General features: G+C 37.2%; 1 protein-coding gene across 2 annotated transcripts; it reads left to right on the forward strand.

The window, feature by feature from the left end:
- The first annotated feature begins 352 nt into the window (after nt 1–352).
- Nucleotides 353–26,525, forward strand: tmed6 (transmembrane p24 trafficking protein 6). Of its 2 annotated transcripts, XM_028809859.2 has the most exons (5): nt 353–445; nt 2,425–2,587; nt 9,050–9,176; nt 22,428–22,588; nt 26,099–26,525. In XM_028809859.2, exons 1-5 carry the CDS (start codon nt 405–407, stop codon nt 26,330–26,332), a joined length of 726 nt encoding a protein of 241 aa, XP_028665692.1. In that variant the 5' UTR covers nt 353–404; the 3' UTR covers nt 26,333–26,525. The 2 variants fall into 2 exon arrangements, with proteins under 2 accessions (XP_028665692.1, XP_028665691.1); XM_028809858.2 differs by lacking the exon at nt 353–445 and having other exon boundaries at nt 2,277–2,587; nt 26,099–26,524.
- The last annotated feature ends 1,330 nt before the right edge of the window (nt 26,526–27,855 follow it).

Below are 27,855 nucleotides of genomic sequence, written 5' to 3' on the forward strand. Positions count from 1 at the left end.
GGAAGTCTGTGGGTTGTGTGGCACTTCTGTAAATAGTGATTGTATAATAAACGTGTGTTGGGTGACAAAATGACGTCTGCCTGTCTGTGTCCAGGCTGTTACCCACACCATATTAATGGCTAATAATCACAGAAGCAGAAATGACTGACCTGTCTGATCTTTCTTAATTGATGCAATTTGATAAAAAAAAAAAAAATAGTAGCCTACTGTTTCTATTTAAACGTCTCGTGTAACTAATCTGCTTTTCCTAATCTAATTTTGCAGTCAGAATGACAATTCAGTGTGAAATCTCTTGTTTTATTGTAGAGTTTCAAAGAACAGCGGTCAATTTTTCATTTTCATCTTATTTTACTTTTTTATAGATCTTAAATTGACAACTAAAAAAGACTGGACACAAGCACTAAATGCTAATGAAGAGAAGCTATTTCAATAAGATCATTGGCAGGTAACTACTTGAATAGCAATGGCACTTCAATACAAATAACACTGAAAAATCTCAAGGCCTGCAAAATGTAATTATTTTTTAAATTCACATAATTTAATGTACATATTGTGTTATTCTATAATGATACGATAAAGGTGTAATGCAGTACATAAGAGCATGCCTAATTGAGATACTGTAGGTGTTTCGTTTATGACCAGGTGTTGGTTGGAACAAAAACTGCGCCCACTATGGCCCTCCACAAACTTTAGTTGAGTAGCTAAGATTAAAGCAAAGTGAGGGAGCTACCCCAGTTTTGGCACATTTCAGCACATATCCTCATACACTCTATAGGGGCAAATTTAAACTTGTTAATCTTTGCATTGCTGGGTGTACATTGCAATGCAGGCCCAGGAGTGTGTGCCCACTCCACACACAGCCATGGTTCAAATCAGTGCATAATTAGATATGGTATGTGTTTGCATATATTTACAAATGTTTTGTGCTTTATATTAAATATTTTATAATGTGGAGTATACAAGAATTTCTTTAAATTTCTTTGGTTGACTACATTAACGGCCTGGAAAATGTCCTTTGCAGCCTTAATAATAATTAGTGATGAGTGAACACTTTGCTGTGAGTTTCTGAAATCACAGAAATGTTCAGGAACTTTGCAATTGACTTTTTAGTGTCCCTGAGGGCAAGGGAAGCATCTTCCAACTATACTGGACTGATTATTGTGGTCAAAAATGTAATCTGAGCTGGAAGCATCAGTGTTAACCACTGCATCCACAGTATGTCAAACAACTCAAGATGCATACAGAACAATAGCCACAAACGTAATACAATGAATAGCCACAAACTAGAAAGAAGTCAGTAAAATATATATTATTGTGTTCACAGAGTTCATTGTCGGGCACATATTTACCGTGCCAGGAGGCAGTGGCAGTGGGACTGGCTTGTTCCATTGTTTGATGTTGTGGCTCTAGGAGTAGTTGAATCGTTTTTTTTATTTCACAATAGTAATAAGTTTTTTGTTGTTATTTCACAGCATCTCCTGTTTTCTGACAAGGGGGCTTGTTTAGTTTTGAGATTGTAGCTGAACACATGGCTAATTATGCATACAAATTAGATGTGTGGCACTATAGGGATCAGTGTTTTATGTCTCGGGTAGTATTGATAATTTTCACATTATGGTCAGCTAATGTACACTTCAAATTAAACTACTTTAAAAAAAAAAAAAAAAAAAAAGCATGTGGGATGAAAATTCAGCTAGAGTATTGATTGAATCTGACATCACATGTGGCTGAACTCTATCGGCATCTATCTTAAAGTAGGCATACGTAAAATTTGTGCACATGGCTGTCACAGCATTCACATGTCTTGCTGACCTCACAAAACATAATGGAGTGCTGAGAAAAAAAATGTTACCTAAGCTGACAGCAAGGCAAATGTTTAGGAAATATGCAATGAACAAGGTCACTGGCAAACACATCATATTCACTGCGAAAAACATTGCTGAATTTTGCTGATCAGCATGATGAAAAGATGTAGATTTGCTGGTATTCTCTCAACTGTTAGAGAACACCTTTATGCTTACCCCAAAGCACAGTGCACAAACTAAGGGGCATTTTTACATAACTCATACGGTGAGGGATACAATTAATGTGAGAACTTCATCTGACCTGGCTTAATTAACATGAATTTCATCTGTTTTTTTTTCTTTTTGCTATTTTCATATTGCCTTGTTGATTTGCACTTGAGATTGAAAGCAGCACTTGTTGGAAAAGGGAGTACAAACACCAGATAAGTCGCACTTGCTTTTAAATTTCAAAAAGAGGTGAATAAAGGAGATTAGATTTTAAAAGTTAATCATTTTCCAGGGTTTAAGACAGTGTCACTGTTTAGCCTTTGCAACCGTCCAGTTCTGTTAGACGTAGCACACTTTTCACCATGGTGTTGATGAACATTGTATTGTTTTGTGTTGTTCTGCACACTTACAGCACTGGCTGGTGTCAGAAGTCGGAACCCTTGGCTGGTACAGGAGATGAGACCTTGTTCAGGGGAGCAGATCAGTATGATTTTTCAATTGTACTACCAGCAGCGGGACGTGAGTGTTTTTGGCATTTTGCTCATCAAAGTGGCCACTTTTACTTCAGTTATGAGGTAAGAAAGTCTGAGCTATACAGGCTATTTAACTAGGATAATTTTGTTTAATTTTTTTAACCTTACAGTTGTGGGTGGCATGCTGATGGTGCTGTTTACTGCAACTTGGGTTTAATCCTAGTTAAAGTATTCTTTGTAAGAAGTTTCTGGTTCTCATCATGTCCCAAACACATACAGAGTAAATTAAGGGGTACTCTAAAGTGGCATGTGTGAGAAAAGGGGCACTTTCATGAACTGGTGCGCCCCCCCCCCCCTCCTCATAGGGTTGGCTTCTAAATTGGTTTTGATGAGAATTAGAGGAATCATGTTTAAAGAGAGTCATTGTATTCTATGCATGTATATTATTTACATTTCTGATATTTGTTAGTAATATCAAATATGTTCAGCATGAGAAAATCACATTAATGCCTATCCTCGTTTTATTTCAATAAGTAAAGGAAACGTATCTTTTCAGTATAATCTGTTAATGTATTTACACACATTGACACAAGTGCCTTTGTCGAATGCTTTTTTCTAGTTTCATTCCTTAGGAGGCTTTACCCTTGAATTAATTTTGTTTTTGTTATATAGCACCTTTCTGTACCTTCTTGAATTGTGAATCTGCTACAATTTCAAGTAAATGGTTCTGTGTAAACTGACATTTTCAAGTTTTTTTACATTTAATTCCACATTAATACATTGTAATTATATAATTTTGTTGTGTGTGTGTTGTGCAATTTTGTTGTGCTCTTTTTCTATATTTTAACAGGCCATCTTTAGAATGCAACCTTCGATACTGTAAGAAGGCTAAATAAAGGAAAAGACAAAAGCTGGGGTCTCTCCATTTCAAATTTATGGGAAGTTGGGGGACTTAAATCCCATGGTCTCATGTCCAACATATTAGCCAGTGCTGGATGGGATCCCAGTCCATTGCGTTGCACATGTCCACCTCCATTTTAGATCACTAGAACAATTTTGACAAGAGTAGGTCATTTATTCCAAGAAACTCACTGATCTTATTCACATAAGTTCTCCAAAAATAACATCAAGTTGCATTTTGAAGGTATCTAAAGTTCCTCTCTTTACCACACTACTTTTTAATTTATTTGCATATTTCTGGTTCTCTGTATGAAGAAAAACCATCTAACATTTGTGTGAAATTTACCCTTGACAAGTTTCTGTGTGTCCCAGTGTTCTTGATGAAGAATTATGGGGTCCACCATAATAATTTGCTTCAGTTTTAAACACATCAATCATGTCACCTCTTGATCTCCTTTTGCTGAAACTAAAATGGGTTCTACACCTTCAGTCTTTCCTCATAGCTCATACCTCGTAGTCCTGAAATCAGCCTAGCTGCTCTTCTCTGGACTTTCCATAGCACTGCTACGTATAGAGTCAAATGTTAGTGTGGGTATCTTTTAGAGAAAACTGGAGTATTTTAAAATACACGTAACTGAGCAGTATGTCCAAATCAAAAGTGCAGCAAGGAAAATTCTAACGGGACACATGCAAATCAAATTTGTGGGCCGACAGGATGTGCAGCAGTTTTTTTGAAACCTCACCTTCAAATGAATGATTTGACTTGCTTGGGCTCCAACTATGAAAGTAAATAAGTGAAGAACAGCAATGCAGCCTGATCTTGACAGTTAACTTACGTAAAGGTGCCTGCCAAAAATATCAAAAATAGTTTATAAAATGAAAACAAAAATATAAGCATGCCTTCTTCTTTCGGTTGCTCCCGTTAGGGGTTGCCACAGCGGATCATCTTTTTCCATATCTTTCTGTCTTCTGAATCTTGAATCTTGGGCTTTCTTCTTTTCCTTTTGCCTGGCAGCTCTATCCTTAGCATTCTTTTCCCAATATACCCAGCATCTCTCCTCTGTACATGTCCAAACCAACACAATCTCGCCTCTCTGACTTTGTCTCCAAACCATCCAACCTGAGCTTGACCCTCTAATGTACTCGTTCCTAATCCTATCTGTCCTTGTCACACCCAATGCAAATCTTAGTATCTTTAACTCTACTATCTCCAGCTCTCCCTCCTGTTTTTTTGGTCAGTGCCACCGTCTACATCCCATATAACATAGCTGGTCTCACTACCATCTTGTAGACCTTCCCGTTTACTCTTGCCGATACCCGTCTGTCACAATTTACTCCTGACACTCATCTCCACCCATTTCACCCTGCCTGCACTCTCTTTTTCACCTCTCTTCCACAGTCCCTGTTACTCTGTACTGTTGATCCCAAGTATTTAAATTCGTTCAGTTTTGCCAAAAAACCTCCCTGCATCCTCACCATTCCACTGACCTCCCTCTCATTTACACACATGTATTCTGTCTTGTTCCTACTGACCTTCATCCCTCTCCTCTCTAGAGCATATCTTCACCTCTCCAGGGTCTCCTCAACCTGCACCCTACTCTTACTACAGATCACAATGTCATCAGTAAACATCATAGTCCACGGGAACTCCTGTCTAAACTCATCTGCCAACCTGTCCATCATTGCGAATAAGAAAAGGCTCAGAGCCAATCCCTGATATAATCCCACCTCCACGTTGAATGCATCTGTCACTCCTACCACAGACCTCACCACTCTTACATACTTCTCTGCCACTTCCGACTTCCTCATACAATACCACAACTACTCTCGAGACACCCAGTCATATGCTTTGTCCAGGTTCACAAGATGCAATGCAGCTCCTTCTGGCCTTCTCTATACATCTCCATCAACACCCTCAGAGCAAACATCACATCTGTGATGGAATGAAACCATACTACTGCTCACTAATCATCACCTCCCATATTAACCTAGCTTCCACTACTCTTTTCCCATAACTTCATGCTGTGACTCATCAGTTTTATCCTCCTGTAGTTACTACAACTCTAAACATCCAACTTATTCTTAAAAATCTGTACAAGTACACTTTTCTCAACTCCTCAGGCATCCTCTCACTTTCCAAGATTCTATTAAACAATCTGGTTAAAAACTCCACTGCCAGCTCTCCTAAACACCTCCATGCTTCTACAGGTATGTCATCTGGACCAATGGCCTTTCCATTCTTCATCCTCTTAACTGTCCTTACTTCCTCCTTGCTAATCCGTTGCACTTCCTGATTTACTATCACCACATCATCCAATCTTCCCTCTCTGTAATTTTCTTCATTCATCATCCACTCAAAGTAGTCTTTCCAGCTGCTCAACACACCCTCCTCACTTGTGAGTACATTTCCATCTTTATCCTTTATCTACCTGACCTGCTGCACATCTTTCCCAGTTCAGTCTCTCTGTCTAGCCAATCGGTCAGGTCCTTTTCTCCCTCGTTAGTGTCCAGCTTCTCATACAAGTCATCATACGCCTTTTCTTTAGCCTTTGCCACCTCTCTCTTCACTGTACACCTTATCTCCTTGTACTGTTGACTACTTTTTTCATCTCTCTGACTATCCCACTTCTTCTTCGCCAACCTCTTCCTCTGTATACTCTCCTGTACTTCCCCATTCCACCACCAGGTTTCCTCCTTCTCTGTCCAGATGTCACACCAATCACCCTTCTTGCTGTCACCCTTACTACTTCTGCTGTAATTACCATCACCTCTTCATCTCCTCTGTTTTCTTCACCAACATGTCCATTGAAATCTGCTCTAATCACCACTCTCTGTCCCTTGGGTACACTGTCCATCACTTCATCCAAGTCACTCCAGAAACCACCTTTCTCATCCATTGCACACCCAACTTGCGGGACATATGCACTAACAACATTCATCATCACACCTTTAATTTCCAGCTTCATAATCATCACTCTGTCTGACACCTTTTTCACCTCCAAAACACTCTTGACATACTGTTTCTTCAGAATAACCCCTACCTCATTTCTCCTCCCATCCACTCCATGATAGAACAATTTGAATCCACCTTCGATCCACCTGGCCTTACTCCCTTTCCATTTAGTCTCTTACAATATATCAACCTTCCTTCTCTCCATCACATCAGCTAACTCTGTTCCCTTGCCAGCCATACTGCCTCCATTCAAAGTTTCTACCCTCAGTTCCACTCTCTTTACCTTCCTCCTCTCCCCCTGCCTCCGGATACATCCCCCCCCCCCCCCCCCTTCTCTTTCTTCAGCCAACGGTAGCCCAATTTTCGTCAGCACCCTGTTGGCTAACAGTACTGGTGCCAGCCATTGTTAACACTGGCCTCAACCAATCTGGTATGGAAATTTGTATTGTTGTCCACATATTGATGTGGCAAAATTTTACACCAGATGCACTGGCTTAATTTTGAGTTGGCATTAAACATAACAGTACATTTTGGGACATGAGAGAAAGGCCTACACAGAGATAGGGAGAACATGTAAACTCAGCATAGAAAGTGACAAGACTGAAACAGAGAAGCAGCAGTCCTAACTATTGTTGTACCTTACTCTGTACACCTGTAAAGCTAGCAAACCTTTCAGATATCTATTTTTAAAGTAGCCTAACATGAAACTTGGGAGCCATTTGTATTTTTCTCTTAGCACCAGGTCCTTATCTTTTGTTCTGATAGCATGTAATGGAGCCCAGTTAATCATTGTGTAACACAAGTCACTTGCAACTTTCATACAATCTACTGACTGTCACCTTGAAAGTTTTTTTTTCCCTTTTTCATTCTTTCTATTCACTATACAAATAAATGTCTTAAATCACATACAGTTAGAGACGTTTTCTATTATTAATTAGCATTCTGTTTTATTGGACCTTATCATGTGTATCTATGACATTCTGTATTTTTAAGTTGTTTCTTTTCTAATTGAAATGTGTATGTTATAAAAACTAAGCACAATGCCAAGAAGCCATTTTATTGTCCTTCCATCTAGGTGATGTTACAGCCAGTGACCACTTTATATGTGGAGGTAAAGAGATACAAAATGTGTGTGTGCAGATCAGAAGGAGAATGGGTAATTTTTAAATGAGTTTCAACATGTTATGGCACTGGAAGAAACAAGACCCACAATTGGTAGTTGATCCCTTTTATACTATGTCAACAAAGCAGGCTGGAGGTAGTGATATATTGGTGTCGGGTGTATTGTTTGACACAGGTTGGTCCTCTTTGTACAGTACAAGCAGAGCAACTTTGAATGCTACAGGACATCTGAACCTTTTTGCTAATAAAGTACAAGTGAACATTTGCAGAATGAAATGGAGTGAGCTATTGGGAGTTTGTTGTGAGACAGTATCTGCATGGATTATTGTGATTAATTAGAAGACCAGTAAATGTAAACATGAGAAAAAAAAATGTAAGTGCCAACAAGGATCAAGACCAAATGATCAAAGAACAAAGCATGAGAACAAAACACATGGGCAAATCAGAGTTGTGGTGGTGGGCATTAGGGGTCTATGTTAGTGCATAATGCTGTGGCTGAAGCTTGTGGTTGTGGGTGCGCACCACTGTAAAGCCATGCAGCCAAGGGGTGTTCAATGGGGAAACTAGCTGATTGCTTGTACCATGCAGACATGATTGGCTCAACTCTTCCTTATTTTCATTCTGAGTCAGTAAGCAACATACCTGCTCCCACAAAGGAATAAAAGGAGTGTGAATAAGACAGAAAAAAATGATTGAGAAAGATGTCAATTTATTTATATAGCACATTTAAAATAACATAGTAATCCTGTGGCCAAAGTGCTTTACAATAATAGAATAAAAGAAAAACAAAACAATTAACATAAAACATAAATAGAAATAAAATATATGAGCATAAAATAAAATACATAATAAATAGAAGTAATGTTATATACATAAAAAATAGAAGTAATGTTATATAATCACAAAGAGGAAACCATCAGTATTACTGAAGGTCATGGAATGCAAGTGAATAGAAATGAATCTTTAATCTTGTTTTGAACAGTTCAATTATTGAAGAGACAGTTTGGGAAAGAGCAGAGAGTGAATCGGGAGATCAAGCCAGCATGGTGGAAAGGAAGCAGAGTGGTCAGTGGCCCCATGAAGGGAGCATGGGAAAAGGCACATCAGGAGCAGATCGCTCCTGCTCAGCATTTTCAAGGCTCAGAACGAACCGAATATTACAGGGGTACTTCTGAACCAAAGGCTGGTGGCAGAACAATGGTTTTCTGGCTCTGAGCTTCCTAGCTCTGACCAACTGAGGTGGCTGGGATGAGTGCTAGAGAGGGGGCCACATTTGGTGAGCACAGATGTATATATCTATGTTTTCCTTAGACATCTGAGGGAGTAAAGGCATTGGTGAAAATTTTCAGTGACTTAAGAGCACACTGGATCAACATTTTTGTATCCATGTACCAAACTTTTGACACCTTGTTGGGATCAAGATCCAACAATCTAAGATTGTTCCAAGAGCAAGTAGAAGTCAACTCACAATTAGGTAGGTGTGCCTAATAAAGTGGACACTCAGTATAGTATTGTGTATTGTTATTGGTGTGTTCTCTATAAAAAGCAATGATTGACAGTACCCTGTAATTATATTTCTCTTTGTCTAGATTCAGTGGGTGACCGGAATTGGAAAAGAAAGACAAGTCACTACCTCAGTCCACTCACCCAATGGATTTCTTTTGGGAACTTCTCAAGATTATCGAGGACAAATTAATTTTCAAACTAGACAGACAGGTAAGACACCCCTAACATATGTGCCCTGTAACTGCATCTCCAACCCCAAAACAAAACAGGTACCAGAAATCTATACTAATAAAAGGCAAAGCCCTCACTGACTCACTGACTGACTGACTGACTCATCACTGATTCTCCAACTTCCCGTGTAGGTAGAAGGCTGAAATTTGGCAGGCTCATTCCTTACAGCTTACTTACAAAAGTTAGGCAGGTTTCATTTCGAAATTCTACACGTAATGGTCATAACTGGAACCTGTTTGACTGACTCACTCATCACTAATTCTCCAACTTCCCGTGTAGGTAGAAGGCTGAAATTTGGCAGGCTCATTCCTTACAGCTTACTTACAAAAGTTAGGCAGGTTTCATTTCGAAATTCTACGCGTAATGGTCATAACTGGAACCTGTTTTTTGTCCATATACTCTAATGGAGGAGGCGGAGTCACTTATTGCGTCATTACGTATTACGCCTCCTACGTAATCACGTGAACTGAAAACGAGGAAGAGATTTACAGCACAAGTCAAACGCGGGAACGAAGGTAAATGACTTAATTGTTGACTGTCTTTTAATACTGTGTAATTGTTGAGTGTCTTTTAATACTGTGTAAGCATACATATTAACACATGTGCAATTAAACGTGTGCATTTACGGGGTGATTTCTCAGGCTTAAAAGCTCGCCCTTTATTAAAAAGGTAATTGCAAACTCTTTTCATTCTGAAGGGCACAAACCACGTTAGATTTCAGCCGTTAAACGTGCAAAAATGTCAGTACACCAGATAAATAAGCGCAACATATCATCAGTTGTATTGTATGCTTACAATACATATAGAAATGTGTTAATCGTTAACTAATATTATGGGATGGTATTTTTCGACTCGCGCCTTGATTTAAACGATTGCATGTCTTGGTGGGTTTGCGTAGCTTATTGTCAATATCTTTACACCTCTTTTTAAGACTTAATTTAAAAAGGTTTTCTTTTCTTCTTAATTAAAATTTAAAAGCAATACTTCACCGCTGCGAAGCCCCTCTAGCGCTGACGTCCGAGGTTCGATTACCGTAAGCGAGTGCAGTGAGTGTGTACGCCTGATGAGCCAAGAATAAGGGTGAAAGACGTGTCGCGTACTCTTTGCATTATTTGACAGTAAACTATTTTCATCCATTCTATGATCTGCTTCTCACAACTGAAAGCACCGTGGCTGATGTTACCTGACTTGCTGGCCAACCATAAGCGTTACCTGGTAGGTAACCACCCACTCACTTCACTCCCTTACGGGAATCGAACCTCGGACGTCAGCGCTAGAGGCGAAGCCCCTAAAATTGCGCCACGGCGTGTGGTTCGTTTATTTGACAGCATGTAGATCGGAGTAATTACATTCACGGCATTCGTAGTCTGATTCACAATCTGATTGTATGGGTGGTTACCTACCAGGTAATGCTTATGGTTAGCCAGCAAGTCAGCTCGAAGTGATCACTCGAGTGAAGGCAGCTTCACAAAAAAACAAATCCTTAACAAACTGCTATTGGTATATTTTCCCTCAATTTTAAAAGGTTTTCTTTTCTTCTTAATAAAAATTTCAAAGCAGTACTTCGCCGGTGCGAAGCGCGGGGATTTGAACGACTGACGCATACAGACATATTCATGAGTGCAGGTACTTCAGAAAGAAAGCACCGTGTAAACCTAAACTTTAAATTAAGTTCATACACCTACAAAAGGTTGCCATTGATTTGAGGCAAGATTGCTTTTCTCCTGTACAACTATACGTTGCATTCTTAACAGTAAGCTTGCACAGCTTGGTCATATTACAACCTGAGTGCTGAACTGACAACATCGTATACAAACAGAACTATAACAATTGTAATAAACAAACAAAAAAAAAAAGCGAAGAACCCTTGGATTTAATAAAAAGGCTCCTTCCTTGGCAAAGCAAGGAAAAAGGAAGACCTTATATGGCGTTCGTTTATAAAACAGCGGAAAAGCTGTGTTAAGGCTGCTTCACAAAAAAGTAGATCCTAAACAAATTGCTATTGGGATATTTTCCCTCAATTTAAAAAGCTTTTCTTCTTAATAAAAATTTAAAAGCAGTACTTCGCGGGGATTTAGATATATATGTATATATATATTTATGTATATATATATATTTATGTATATATAGATAAAGATATATATATATATACATATTAATAAAAGGCAAAGCCCTCACTGACTGACTGACTAACTGACTGACTCATCACTAATTCTCGAACTTCCCGTGTAGGTGGAAGGCTGAAATTTGGCAGGCTCATTCCTTACAGCTTACTTTCAAAAGTTAGGCAGGTTTCATTTCGAAATTCTACGCATAATGGTCATAACTGGAACATGTTTTTTGTCCATATACTCTAATGGAGGAGGCGGAGTCACGTATCGCGTCATCACGCCTCCTACGTAATCACGTGAACTAAAAACAAGGAAGAGATTTACAGTACGAGTCAAACGCGGGAACGAAGGTAAATGACGTTGTTCACTGTTTTTTAATACTGTGTAAGCATACATATTAACACATGTGCAATTAAACTTGTGCATTTACGGGGTGATTTCTCAGGCTTAAAAGCTCGCCTTTTACTAAAAAGGTAAATGCAAAACTATTTTCAATCATTCTATGATCTGCTTCTCACAACTGAAGGCACCGTGGCTGATGTTACGTCACTTGCTGGCCAACCATAAGCGTTACCTGGTAGGTAACCAGCCACTCACTTCACTCCCTTACGGGAACCGAACCTGTGAGGTTTTCTTTTGTTCTTAATTAAAATTTAAAAGCAATACTTCACCGCTGCTAAGCCCCTCTAGCGCTGATGCCCGAGGTTCGATTACCGTAAGCAAGTGCAGTGAGTGTGTACGCCTGATGAGCCAAGAATAAGGGTGAAAGATGTGTCGCGTACTCTTTGCATTATTTGACAGTAAACTATTTTCAACCATTCTATGATCTGCTTCTCACAACTGAAGGCACCGTGGCTGATGTTACCTCACTTGCTGGCCAACCATAAGCGTTACCTGGTAGGTAACCAGCCACTCACTTCACTACCTTACGGGAATCGAACCTCGGACGTCAGCGCTACAGGCAAAGCCCCTAAAATTGCGCCACGGCGTGTGGTTCGTTTATTTGACAACATGTAGATCAGGGTAATTACATTCCACGCCACAGCGTGTGGTTTGTTTATTTGACAACATGTAGATAGGGGTAATTACATTCACGGCATTCATAGTCTGATTCACAATCTGATTGTATGGGTGGTTACCTACCAGGTAACGCTTATAGTTGGCCACCAAGTCAGGTCGAAGTGATCACTCGAGTGAAGGCAGCTTCACAAAAAAACAGATCCTTAACAAACTGTTATTAGTATATTTTCCCTCAATTTAAAAAGGTTTTCTTTTCTTCTTCATAAAAATTTAAAAGCGGTACTTCGCCGGTGCGAAGCGCGTGGATTTGACCAACTGACACATACAGACATATTCATGAGTGCAGGTACTTCGGAAAGAAAGCACCGTGTAAACCTAAAGTTTAAATTAAGTTCATAAACCTACAAAAGGTTGCCATTGATTTGAGGCAAGATTGCTTTTCTTCTGTACAACTATACGTTGCATTCTCAAGAGTGTGCTTGCACGGCTTTGGATATAGATATATATATATATATATATATATATATATATAATGTATGTATGTCTATATATAAATATGTAAGCTTATAAGTACTGCCTTACTTCTCTTTAAGAAAGGAAGATGTAATGATACTTGATTTAAACGATTCCATGTCTTCCTGGGTTTGCTTAGCTTATTGTCAATATCTTTACACCTTTTTTTAAGACTTATTGACTGAAACGGGGTTTCACGAAAAAAGTTAGGGCTTTGCTACAGGATACACCCTCCACAAGTTAAGCAAGTAAAAATAAAATATATATTTCTGTTTTATTTAAACCTTTTAAGTTCGTATGCATAGCCCCATTTGGCTGTTTATTTTTTTTTTTCTTTCTTCAGTAACATTTAATCTCCTTAAAGAAAAAGAACATATCCATTTTACTTTTTTTGTATCTCTTTAGTAATATTTTAGTGTACAGTGAAAGGATAACCAGTATTTAAACCTTTTATGTTACTTTATAAATTTATTTTACACAATGTTGAAAAATTAATAAGAAAGCTACATATTTTGGCAGCTGCTGCTTTAATTTTCAATGAAATGAAAAAAGCTCTCCAAGAGAAAACGTCAATGAAGAAGAAACAGTTTGCACTATCTAAAAATGAGAAACCCTCATTTATAAAAGTTTGCTGCAGATGACTTAACTGAAAATAAATGAATAGTTCCTATGTGTATAATACATATTTATCTATTTTACTTATGCCTTTATTCCAGCAACTTGCAACATCTGAGGTACAATTTGTTATATTACTTTTGTTTTTTGCAGCACAGGCAGGTGAAGTGACTTCCTCAGGGTCACACAGTGGTGTCAGTACCAGGATTTGAACTGACAAGCTCCGGGTTTACTGAAATATTACTGAAGAAAGAAAAAAAATGAAAACGGGCAAATGGGGCTATGCATACAGATGTTCATCCATCCATTATCCAACCCGCTATATCCTAAATACAGGAGCCAATAAGTAGATATGTATATATACAGTATATATATATATATATATATATATATATATATGTGTGTGAATTTATGTATGTATATATGTATGTCTATATTTATATCTATATATATATATATATGTAGATATGTAAATTTGTATATGTATATATATGTATATGTGGATGTGTATATGTATATATATGTATATGTGGATATGTGTATATGTAGATATGTATATGTTTATGTATATATATATAGTTACATAAACTCTTTAACACACTACTTCTCCGCTGCGAAGCGCGGGTATTTTGCTATATGTAGATATCTGTATATGTAGATATGTATATATATGAATATATGTATATGTATATATATATGTTTACATAACCTCTTTAACACACTACTTCTCCGCTGCAAAGCGCGGGTATTTTGCTATATATATATATATATATATATATATATATGACAGCAACACTCATAACAATGACAACACAATTACATATATATATATGTAGATATGTATATATATATGTGTCTATCTATGTATGTATGTCTAGATATATATATATATATATATATATACTAGCAAAATACCCGCGCTTCGCAGCAGAGAAGTAGTGTGTTAAAGAGGTTATGAAAAAAAAGGAAACATTTTAAAAATAACGTAACATGATTGTCAATGTAATTGTGTTCTCATTGTTATAACTGTTGCTGTCTTATATATATATATATATATATATAAATTATATATATAATATACACACACACATAAACATTTATATACATATACATATATATACATATCTACATATACACATCTACATATATATACACACATAAGACTTACTGACTGAAACGGGCTTTCATTGACAATCATGTAACGTTATTTTTAAAATGTTTCCTTTTTTTTTCATAACCTCTTTAACACACTACTTCTCCGCTGCGAAGCGCGGGTATTTTGCTAGTATATATATATATTATATATATATATATATATATATATATACATATATATATATATATATATACATATACACACATGCATGCAGTTTTAATAACACGGAAATCAATATAAACATTAACATCATTATCATATGAGAATATGAAGTAATATATAAGAAGCACATTTCATATAAATATAAATTATTAAACAGTAAAATCCACCCGTCCTTTAAAATACGGAATGGTGCCACGTTTGAGAATGAAATTGCGCGTCCCGTTTTGAATCAATACTGGACAGGATTCATCCCGTATTTTTTGTATAATTTTTTTTTTAAAGCAGCGTCTCATGCAAATCATCCCACACGCATTTTATGAAGATGCCTCCTTTCCTACTTTTGATTGGGTAATACTTGATGTCATCGTTACTTTGATTGGTCTTTTTAACTGTCCAGTGAGGAGGGCGTGTCTTTTAAGTACAGTCTGCAAAGTGTTGGCACTGAGATGTGGCGTCAGCGCCATAGTTGAAGCCCCTAACGTTGCGGTCAGCAAGTCGGCTAACATCCGCCATGTGCCGTCTTTCAGTTGCGAGAAGCAGATCATAGAATGGTTGAAACCGTTGCGCCACAGCGTGTGGTTCGTTTATACCTCGTGTGTTCTCATTAAAGTTTTATCTCGCGAATATGTTATTGCAATCCGCAGCGGGAGCGTTTCTATAAACTTAATTTAAAGTTACGTTTTACACCGTGCTTTCTTTCCCTTATGAACATGCTTGCGTGTCTTTTAAGTAGAGTCTGCAAAGTGTTGACACTGAGATGTGGCGTCAGCGCCATAGTTGAAGCCCCTAACGTTGCGGTCAGCAAGTCGGCTAACATCCGCCATGTGCCGTCTTTCAGTTGCGAGAAGCAGATCATAGAATGGTTGAAACTGTTGCCCCTAACGTTGCGCCACGGCGTGTGGTTCGTTTATACCTCGTGTCTTCTCATTAAAGTTTTATCTCGCGAATATGTTATTGCAATCCGCAGCGGGAGCGTTTCTATAAACTTAATTTAAAGTTACGTTTTACACCGTGCTTTGTTTCCCTTATGAACATGCTTGTATGCTTAAGTCGCTCCGTTCTCAATTGTTTAATTAATTTTTTGCTGTTCGCTGTTTGCGGCTCTTCCTCCATTTCCCCCTACTTCGTTCTTTTATCTCGCGAATATGTTATTGCAATCCTTAACGGGAGCGTTTCAATAAACTGATTGAAAATAGTTTTGCATTTACCTTTTTAGTAAAAGGCGAGCTTTTAAGCCTGAGAAATCACCCCGTAAATGCACACGTTTAATTGCACATGTGTTAATATGTATGGTTACACAGTATTAAAAGACAGTGAACAACGTCAGTTACCTTTGTTCCCGCGTTTGATAAAAGGTGAGCTTTTAAGCCTGAGAAATCACCCCGTAAATGCACACGTTTAATTGCACGTGTTAATATGTATGCTTACACAGTATTAAAAGACAGTCAAAAATTAACGTCATTTACCTTCGTTCCTGCGTGTGACTCGTGCTGTAAATCTCTTCCTTGTTTTTAGTTCACGTGATTACGTAGGAGGCGTGATGACGCGATACATGACTCCGCCTCTTCCATTACAGTGTATGGACAAAAAATATGTTCCAGTTATGACCATTACGCTTTGAATTTCGAAATGAAACCTGCCTAACTTTTGTAAGTAAGCTGTAAGGAATGAGCCTGCCAAATTTCAGCCTTCCACCTACACGGGAAGTTGGAGAATTAGTGATGAGTCAGTCAGTGAGTGAGTGAGTGAGTCAGTCAGTCAGTCAGTCAGTGAGGGCTTTGCCTTTTATTATTATAGATATATGTAGATATGTATATATATGTAGATGTGTATATATGTAGATATGTAAATATTTATGTATATATATATGTGTCTGTGTGTGTGTGTGTATATATATATATATATATATAATGTGTGTGTGTGTGTATGTATATGTGTGTGTTTATGTATGTGTGTATATATATATATGTTGATATGTGTATATATATATATATATGTATATATATGTGGATTTGTATATGTATATATATATATATATATATATATATATATATATATATATGTAGATATGTGTATATGTAGATATGTATATATATGTGTGTATACAGTAATCCCTCCTCCATCGCGGGGGTTGCGTTCCAGAGCCACCCGCGAAATAGGAAAATCCGCGAAGTAGAAACCATATGTTTACAGTAATCCCTCCTCCATCGCGGGGGTTGCGTTCCAGAGCCACCCGCGAAATAAGAAAATCCGCGAAGTAGAAACCATATATTTATATGGTTATTTTTATATTGTCATGCTTGGGTCACAGATTTGCGCAGAAACACAGGAGGTTGTAGAGAGATAGGAACGTTATTCAAACATTGCAAACAAACATTTGTCTCTTTTTCAAAAGTTTAAACTGTGCTCCATGACAAGACAGAGATGACAGTTCAGTCTCACAATTAAAATAATGCAAACATATCTTCCTCTTCAAAGGAGCAAATAAATCAATAGGGCTGTTTGCTTTTAAGTATGCGAAGCACCGCGGCACAAAGCTGTTGAAGGCGGCAGCTCACACCCCCTCCGTCAGGAGCAGAGAGAGACAGATAAAAAAATCAATACGTGCCCTTTGAGCTTTTAAGTATGCGAAGCACCGTGCAGCATACTTAAAAGCTGCACACAGAAGGTAGCAACGTGAAGATAATCTTTCAACATTTTTAGACGAGCGTCCGTATCGTCTAGGTGTGCGAACAGCCCCCCTGCTCACACCCCCTACGTCAGGATCACAGATAGTCAGCGCAAGAGAGAGAGAAAGAAAAGTAAGCTGGGTAGCTACTCAGCCATCTGCCAATAGCGTCCCTTGTATGAAATCAACTGGGCAAACCAACTGAGGAAGCATGTACCAGAAATTAAAAAGACCCATTGTCCTCAGAAACCCGCGAAGCAGCGAAAAAATCCGCGATATATAATTAAATATGCTTACATATAAAATCCGCGATGGAGTGAAGCCGCGAAGGGCGAAGCGCGATATAGCGAGGGATTACTGTATATATATATATATATATATATATATATATATATATATATATATATATATATATAATGTTTATGTCACCTCTTTAACACACTACTTCTCCGCTGCGAAGCGCGGGTATTTTGCTAGTACAGTATATTCATGAATATTGGATGTCAGGCACATGCTAATAAACGTGAAAGAAGCAAATTCGGAGATTATATGTTTGGCAAATATTACTGAATTCTGTTAATGCAGATCCTTGGGTTAGGGACAGACAGGCTCAACAAGTAGCAAGTAAAATAATAATTGTGGAGGACTTCAATGCTTCTGATCAAGTTGTGGAAAGCCATATTGGAAAGAAAGGAAATTTGCAAGTGACTATCATAGCAAATGGCAGGCCAATTGAGGAAGTCATCAAAAGTCTAGTAATGTTGTGAACATTGGGCACAGTTCAGTGTTTAAGAGAAGAAGAGAGAAAAGGATCAGGGATGAAAGAATAGACAAGGAGCTGGCAAAATCATAGTCACGGATCAGACAGAGAAGACAAAATACCAGAAGAAAGAAAGAGAATCAAACTATCACATCCAAAATGCAAAACTAGTAACAAAACCAGGAAACAAAGCAAAGAAAGTCCTAGCACTAACATCTTGTAATTTGAATTGCTCTATGACAGAATACAATAATAATACAAGGGATTAAAAGCAAAGATGGTAGAAGCTATCTTCTACCATTTTAAATAGACATAAGGAAATGACCAAATATGTTAAGTCTTCCACATTACCAACAATGGGCAGAGCAACTAACCAACCACAAATGATATGGCTGCAACCATGCAAAGATCAAGACAAAATTGTTATGACCATACTGAACTTAAAAAAATGACATCACTAGAACAATGATTCTTTATTTAATAAGAAGAAAAAAGATTAACAGAACCCAGAATGAAAAAATGCTCCTCAGAGAGTGAAATGGCTAAAATGGACGACAAATAATAGGCAGTACCTGTACAATTAAGACAGCCTAATAAATGCTGACGTAATTGATTTACTAGGCAACAGTAACACCAAGTACAAATTTACACAGCACAAAGAGGCACAGTGACAGAAAAAAAAAATTATAAATAATCATCATCTTTGTTAAAGAAGTAAAATACAATTTTAGAGTGCCGGTTTTCATGGATAATCTAATTTAGATAAAGTCATGCAAGAAAAAAATAAAAATAATCTAGTTGGATGAACAAATAATGTCAAGAAATCATTAGTAATGTTTAAAAATGGTTAGTAGGCAGTAAACGGGGAATATATATAAGCAGGAGGGACAACTAATACTGAAGAGGTAGCAGGAGTAGATAGTTTATATTAGCCAGGACCCGGTGAGGAGAGCAAAATGAGATTCTGTCTTGACATAGGCACCGTTGATTGGAAGCATTGGATTAATTGCCGATTCCAGTCATAAACTTTGGGGGGCACTGCAAAGTAATGCTACACAAAAGCTGCTCTGGTAAAATCTATGCCAGATGCATTTGACACTATTTGTTGCTACGGATGACAAAGGTAAGAAAAATTCTAGTTACTGAATCTAGCCAAAGCTACCCCAGGATTGTACAGTGTAATACAATTGTTCCAGGGGTTAGTGAAATGCAGTGTTTTGTGTATGTGTGTGACAGTTTGCTCTTAATCACTCACTAATACAAATATAGTATGCATCTATGACCATCTGTTGATACTGTGATATTGCTTAATGTTTACATATGTGTGCTTATCCACATTTGGGGCAATGATCTTTATAAACAATCACACCAACAACTCCTGGAAAATCCATGATTTGCATGAATGCAGCTTGTTTTAACATCACCTCATGTGGAGTGGTAGGAAAATGTATACATTTGTGTATTACGTCAAGTACCAAACTTTGTGAAGATGTTCAAAGTTTGGTGCAGAAGGCGGGAAATAGATGGTTCTGACATACTCAGATCATCACTATTACAAAGCTGCATTTTCTCTGTGGCCAAAAGAATGCAACATTACCAACACTTTAACTTTGTCTGACAGCACATGGCTTCTCTGCATAGATGGAGCGATCATATGACATACAAGATTTGTCATGAATATTTTTCAGTCTCTGTCAAATCAATATCTTTTTACAAGTTCCTTGTTGTCTAGTGTCACCAAAACATTCATCTTTCCCTGGATGTGAGTATCGATCTCTTCCTGAACACCATCTTCTGTAGCAATATTGGACAGCTCACAAGTTCTCCTAAATCTTGGTAAAGTTAGAAGTTGTTTCCTAAATTAGGAAAGTTGATAAAATGCTATTATTCCTACTCCTAAGAGTAGGACCTCATTTGCATCACACTGAAATATTTTGAACCAGTTAGAACCATCTGCTCTAAAACACTTAATAAATACAACCACTGTAGCTGACCTGTCAGCCTAACCAGTAGTCAAGGATGATGTTGACTGCAAAATTCTAGGCTTACCAAAGAAGCCCCATTAACCATAAACACATGCATTTAATTTAGGTTAAGTAAATAAAGTGATTTTATTTAGCTCAATATAATCACAGAATATCAGAATTTTTCAAACAAGAAGCAGACTACAGCGAACAATCAATGATTTCATAGACTGTAATGAACAATGGAATATATTTTAATGCAAGTCTTAACATAACGTGTTTTGACTATGAATGAAATCAGCCTTTAGCAAAGCTACTGATACAGTCATGCTCCGGTGTTGGATCGTTCAGTTTTATTTTGCCCTGCTACTCCAGTTGGAGGATGATTATTATTATAATTATTGTTAGTGTCATCATTGTGGATATTGCTTTGGTTTTTGAAAAAAGTGGAGCACTACAAATGGAAATTTCAAGTAAAGAATTTACACCAATCCTGTTGTTATTTCAAATAGTAAAAATTGTGACTGTGGTCCCCGCTGTTTGTGGGAGCCTCTTCATCCCATAACCATCAGTAACATAACCAATTTGAGCTAGGCAAATGAGAATATACTCCACAGGTGCAATGCTCAAAAGTTAAATAAATAAATAAGTGAAATATATGCATTTAAAAATCAATACTGTCATCAGGTCTTTAGCATATAGTCAGACAAGCCTGCTCTTTCAACAAGTATTTGAAACCTCTACTATATTGCATATCAACCACGTCAAACACGTCAGTTTTTAATTCTGTTTCAATATGCACTTAACTGAGTTCATCTGCTGCTGAATCTTTCAATCTCAATGACCAATCAATAACTCAACAGTAAGTGTGGTAAATGGCAGGCTGCTTGATGTGGCCAAATTGAATTATTATGACTTAACTGTATGTTTTGCTTTATTTATGCTTTGACACACCCTCTCTGCCCCATTTTTATGGCAGGCTGTAGCCAATAACCTTTTGTCTTCTGTGACACAATACAGCACTAGAAACCTTGAAAATGTAGGTAGGTGTATAGTAATTCAGATTAGCAGAAAAAAAATTACACGTATGTTTGTCTTTTTTTTCTGCTCAAGGACGTGTGGTTCAATAATTAACTACATGATGAATAAAATGAAACATGAAGACACTTAGTGTAACTAGGGCTGGTTTATTTTTTAATAGTTGGCATCTTTTATATTTTCTTTGTCTTTTTAGTCTATGAAGACAGTAAAATTCATCAATGAAATGATACAATGGGGGGCTATGGGCTTATTGCCCTATTAACATATCCACATTTCTGAATCAAAATAAAATGGAGGTGCTTAGTGGGGTCCATCAGCTAAAGTCCAAATTGGTCTTGGACTTCTCAGCTCTTTCTCTGTCTTTTGCAAACCTCAAGTCTGCAATCTTGGTGTTATCTTTGACAGTAACCTCTCTTTTGAGAAACAGATTAATTCTGTAGTCAAGAGTTGCTTTTTCCAGCTTCGTCTTTTAGGTAAGATCAAGCCTTTTTTTATCTTCTAGGGATCTTGAGAAAGCTACTCATGCTTTTATCTTTTCTCACCTTGATTACTGCAACTCGCTGTATTCTGGGATTAGCAAATCCCTGATACGCAGGTTACAGTTGGTTCAGAATGCTGCCGCTCGCTTTCTGGTTGGGGCAAGAAAGTCTGATTCTGTTTCTCCAATATTAGCTTCTGTACACTGGCTGCCTGTCAGTTTTCAAATTGATTTTAAAATCTTTACATGGGCTTGCTCCTGCCTGTTTATCTGAATTGTGCGCTTTACACCAGCCATCTAGAGTGCTTAGATCTTCTGGTCAGTTGTCTCTTATTGGCCCTCGTACCAAGTGTAAAACTAAGGGGGACAGGGATTTTGCAGCTGCTGCTCCTCGCCTGTGGAACTCTTTACCTCATTACATAAAGGAGTCGTCTACAATTGACTGTTCACTTGCTTTTCGTGACCTTCAGTAATACTGATGGTTTCCTCATTGTGGTTATGTAATCTTACTTCTATTTATTATTTATTTTATTTATGTTCATTTATTTTATTTATATTTATGTTAATTGTATGTTTTTTTTCTTTATTTATTGTAAAGCACTTTGGCCACAGCATTCCTATGTTGTTTTAAATGTGCTAAATAAATAAATTGACATTGACATTTTATACTCCTAATGGACAGAACTTATTAAACACTGATTGTTTTTATATCACCTAATTTTTTCATGTTTACCATTTTTAGGATTCTATCAGATCTGTATAAGCAACTTTCACAATCACTTTGGGTCAATGCAGATTTTCCTTGACTTTGGAGTCATTTATGATGGTTTTGGCTTTGAAGATGTAAAACAGCAGCAAGAGCAGGAAAAGAAAATAGTCAATGACACTCTGGATGCAATAAAGGTAAGTAAACAAGCTGTAAAGAGATTAAACAAAAGATTCAATGGCTTACAGTCTAATAAGTGTTGTATGAAGAAACAACAAAACCAAGACGTTTTGGGGATCCACCCTGTATACATGAAAAAAGGCACAACAGAATAGGACTGAATGAAGTGGGATGATATGGCGACTTAATAGTGGGGTGACAGGATGGGGTGTGTTTTGAGGGCTATAACTGTTAGTGAGCTCAGGCAGGTTTTCCTTCTGAGGGTCTGTAAAAGAAACCCTCTGGTTTGGCGTATCTGTACATTTATTTAAGCCCATTGACTGCCTCACAAGGTAAAGTGATTTGATGCTTCTTGTAAAACAATCAGATTAATTAACTGACAAAATGAATAGAGAATTTCTATTGCTGACATTGTGGATACCACAGCGGTAACAATATGAAAACTTTGAAATGATCTTTCATTTTCACCTAGTAAGTACATTGATGGAGATTTTCCTTAATTTTGTCCACAAAATTTTACTGTGTCCGTAACACTAATTAACACAGCTTCAATAGACTGTGTGGAATTCTTCAGTGAGCTGAGGTGTGGAAAAATTATTTTTTTAGGTGTAGCCTACTAAATGCAAGATAATATTAGGGTTAGGGGTAGCAACATCATGGGATGAGATACTTGCAATTTGTGGGCAAGCAGCTGATCAATGTGTACAGAAAAGATTGGCACAAATACAAAAAGAAAGAAGAATGTATACCCACATAAGAGCTTGTCAGCCCTTTACTGTGGTTTGCAGTACAGAATGTGAATATGTAAACTGGATTTGCACAATGTATAGAAAAGTGCTCAAGTGAAGTGACCCCCAGGCACTCATAGTGACAAGTCCAAGCAACTTATTGAGCAAAGGGACATCTGTGCTGGTAAACAGGAAATGAGTTTTGTGTCCTCCTCTATATTGGGAGGAATTCACAGCTAGGGCGAATGGGTAGGGTATGAAACATCATGATGTATAGACTCTGTCCGCTGGTATTAGTCGAGTCCCCATGTGCTGCTCATGTTTATATTACCTTCATTTTCCTTACATCTGTCTCAGCTGGTTGAAAATGAGACATGACACTGTATTTTGTAGCATCTGTGTTGGCTTGACAGTACATGACGGCACCCCTACAAGTAAGGAATTGCAATAGTTGAGGTGTTTTGTGATTGGTGACAGGGCAAGACCTTCAGTTGAATACTCATATTAGATGTGGTCTGATTTTGCGGATGTTACAAGTCAGTCAAATCATTATCCAACCCGCTATATCCTAACACAGGGTCACGGGGATGTTACAAGGAGTGAGTATGAATTAATTTACCGCGTATAGATTTGTCAGTACATTGCAGCGATTACTGTGTAACAGAATTATATTTCTGTTCCATTGTCTACTATTGCAGAATTACTCTTTTTTTTTCCAATTATGCCATTGTGACAGGAAAGATGAGCAGCAATGAAAATAAATCGCAAATAGGGCATGTAAACAGGTTGAATATGACAGAATTGCTAAATAAAACGATTGGTACAATGGATCAAGAACACACTTGCCATCATCACCTACACATTGAAAGTCTTGCAAGAAAATTGCAAATAGAACCTGAAATTATTTAAGGTGGGAGGGAGTGGATGTCCTGATGGAATAAACAAAAACCATCAGGCTGCAGAAGTGGAGCAGATTCCACTTGACTTCAGTGCTGTACATCAGTCATCTCCTAGGACTTGCATACCATACACCCATCATATAACGGACTATAAATGGTAAATAATAATGTCCGAGTACAAATATTTTTGAGCAGATGTAGACTGGATTGAGCAAACATTTTCCAAGAGTGGAGAAGGCACTCTTTTAACACATCTTTGGTTTTGACATGGTGTTACATTTGACTTCTACTTTACTCCATAAAGTCTTCCATGGAATATCATGACTTTGTATCATCTCTTACACTGCCAAATTCACCAAGTCAAAACTCTCAAATAATGCTGTGATGCAGTAACGGTCATGAACCACTGCCTTAATTGAACTGGTAACAGACAAATTTGTCCAGAAAATTACTTAACTTCCATAAAGCATTACATTTAGCAATAAAATATTGCGTGTTAGTATTTTATAATATGGAAAAATGCTGACAAATCATAATCTTGTTGAGAAGATGTATGACCTTCCCCTAATGTGTTCAGTTGGTGCATAATAAAATATTATTACTGAAATGTATTTACTATGATGTGGCAAATTTCATTAAAGTTTATTCACTTTTGAGTTGTGATATCCACAGATTCTGTAACACAAAGACCACGTGTAGTAAGACTGACAGAGAGATTCTGCTGCTGTGTAAGAGGCATTATTGCTGTTATGAGCTCCTGTTCGCCACTGTAACAAAAGAGATTTCCTTTACTTACAAAGGCTGAAAAATGGTGTTCTTGAGTTGAGTCTCACTCCTGCTGTCTCAGAGAAGTGTTGCCCTGACAGAATTCCTCAGCAGGAGAAAAATGGTGCCATTACAAGGATTTGCTCAGGGCAGGGGCAAGTACAGTGAGGCAGAGAGACAGCAAGAGAGCCCTTTTGCCGCATTAGAGACTCCCTTGCTGTTAAAAGCTTGATAAGTCTCTGGGAAGAGGGAACTTGCCTTTAGTTCCACTGGATGAAAGAGTTGTTCTGGATCCAAAGTCCCCAAGTTTGAGTCCCACTGGTGCCAGAGAGAAGGGATGCTGACCTGAGTAAATTCCTCAGCAGAGATAGATTCAAATCTTGACAAATACATACTAGTACATTACAAAACCTGTACATTCGTTGAAAAATGTAACACCATCAAAATACTTCTCAATATTTTCATTTATATATTCTACAGAAAGAAAAACACAAAATCATTATCTCAGTAGAGCAAAATTTTCTGGAGCAATTTCATTCAAAATGAATAGGCTTAGAGTACTTAACCCTGCTAATAAGCGTGCTAGGTGTCTTTCAGATTGTGTGGTTATTGTCACCTTAGTCTCACATCCTGACGCACGCACACTGACATGTCACTTCAAAAATTCTCAAAAGCTGCTCAGGGATGCATAATGTGACAAAATCCATTATATGCAGAGAAAGTAATGTATATAGTACAGAATAAGATAATGGAACTATTTCATATCTACTCAGAAAACACGAGATTTACACTTAATAACTACAGCCATTTTGCCATTTTCACTTAAACTTGAAAAATAGAAAATGAAACCTGTTCTCACACCCATATCTTAAAAATTCAATCTAAGCAGATTTTTCTAGAAAAATAAAAATTTTACAAATTTATTTTTTAATCCTGTAATATTATTTGCCAGTTTCTTGTACATGCCATTTTTTATTTATAAGCTGTTAAGCAACATCCATGAAAGAGGTTAACTAATAAAATAGTCTGCTGCAAGGATGGTATCATATTGTATTTACCTGAATTGATGTTTCTATATTTCAAATTTGTTTACTGTTATACTCATTTACAAATTTACTTGTTCTTTCTTTCCTAGGAAAGTACATTCAAGTTGCATAATTACGTTTTCCACATGTGGCGGTACTACAATTTTGCACGAATGCGGAAAGGCGCAGATTATTACCTTGTGCTCTCCAATTACAACTATGTGAACTGGTGGTCTCTGTGTCAGAGCCTGGTCATTGTCTTAGCTGGTGTGCTGCAGCTTTACTTCCTGAAGCGCCTTTTCCATACGAAAACTGTGACTGACAGCAACAAGCCCAGGTGTTGACAAGACTTTGTCTTCAGAAATTGCTCAGCAGTCAGACTAGATAATCCGTAATATGTAAGTAAATCAGAGCACATTTTAGCTTGATGTGGTCCCTTCCATTTATTTTTCCTTCATAAAACTAAATACATTAATTTTAAGGGATCTCTCCCATATTATATATGTCTATATAATATATATATACACAAACACATTATATATATATACTCCAGTTTACCCAGTCTTGCTGCAAGTTTTATTTAATTAGATAAACATTCTTTAAGTTTCAAGTAACAAGAGCGAAAAAATCTAATTTCTAAAACTGGCAGGTCAAGTGACTTCTGATTTGTGTACTTTGTGATTCATAATTAATTGAAAGTCCCATTAAAAAAAAGTAAGTGTAATGATAAGCTCATTTTGGAATTTATTTTTCTGCTTCTAGTTTACATGCTTGCCTCTCAATGAACATTTTTTTTTTTTTTTAAATACACTGCATAATTTAACAAAATCAACCAAATTTACTTCAGAGAGGCAGTTAAGTATTCCAAATTTTGTCACTGGAGTAACCAGTAATGTATCTTAATTTAGAAAAAATTCTTTTGGGCATGTTTTTAAAAAAACATCTGAATTGTACTTACTGTTAGAAAGTGACAAAACCATAAGATGCCAACTTTCTCTGAAAAGCAGAGGGTTAGGGAAACTAATACTGGTGAAAATGGTAAAGCACACAAATGTCAAGCATTTTCAAAACCTGTCTTTACAGCAAGTTCATAATTTACCAATTTCTGATCAAATTATGTTTCAGTCAATTTTTATATGCAATTTGTTGCAATGAAAAAATAAACTGGGTTAAATGGCTGCCATTCTTCATGTATTTATCTGCTGGTTGTGTTCCTTACCTCACAGGAGCCACAATGATTTGCACTGGAGGGCCATGGGAGTTTAAGGTTTTCTTTGTTGGATGTCAACCACAGTTGTTACTCAGACTTATTGTTTAATCAATCTTTGTTCCAGATGTGTTCGTTACCTCAACAATTAAAGTACATCCTACTTCTCTTTAAAAATCGGAAAGAAAATGTAACTGAGGCTGATATATAAAGGTTGTTTTAGCCTGAACTGCAGCAGCTGAGAGCAAGTGCCTTCACCAAGTCAGTAAATATTCCCAGTGCATACATATTAGAAGGCCATTTTAAAGAACCTTTGACATTCAAGCATTTCACAACATTTACTGTGGAATACTATGATATTAACCCTCATTTCAAATAATATATTCATTATAAAGGTAGATTTTCATTATTTTAGTTATATACTGAAATGATAAAGTGAGTGCACACATGAGAACATTAAAGCCAATGTTACATTACATCACTTTTAGTTGTAGGGTATGGCAGACTTGCCAAGCACAGTTGCTGATCTTGTTGCCATACCACATCCATTTATACGAGTAAAAAAATCACTGGGCATGTCAAATTTAGTGACGTTTTCATGACTTTCCAGCAGTCATGCTTTACCCCCTTTACTGAAAGCCAGTAACATGCTGCCTAACC

Source organism: Erpetoichthys calabaricus, chromosome 9 (assembly GCF_900747795.2).
Source record: "Erpetoichthys calabaricus chromosome 9, fErpCal1.3, whole genome shotgun sequence".
NCBI classification, from domain to species: domain Eukaryota; kingdom Metazoa; phylum Chordata; class Cladistia; order Polypteriformes; family Polypteridae; genus Erpetoichthys; species Erpetoichthys calabaricus.

Excerpts from the sequence above, each read along its gene's own strand:
- tmed6 (XM_028809858.2), top strand. The coding sequence starts at position 2,375 with ATGGTGTTGATGAACATTGTATTGTTTTGTGTTGTTCTGCACACTTAC. Across the intron at positions 2,588-9,049 it reads ACTTTTACTTCAGTTATGAG|ATTCAGTGGGTGACCGGAAT; the intron begins GTAAGAAAGTCT and ends CTCTTTGTCTAG. Across the intron at positions 9,177-22,427 it reads TTTTCAAACTAGACAGACAG|GATTCTATCAGATCTGTATA; the intron begins GTAAGACACCCC and ends TACCATTTTTAG.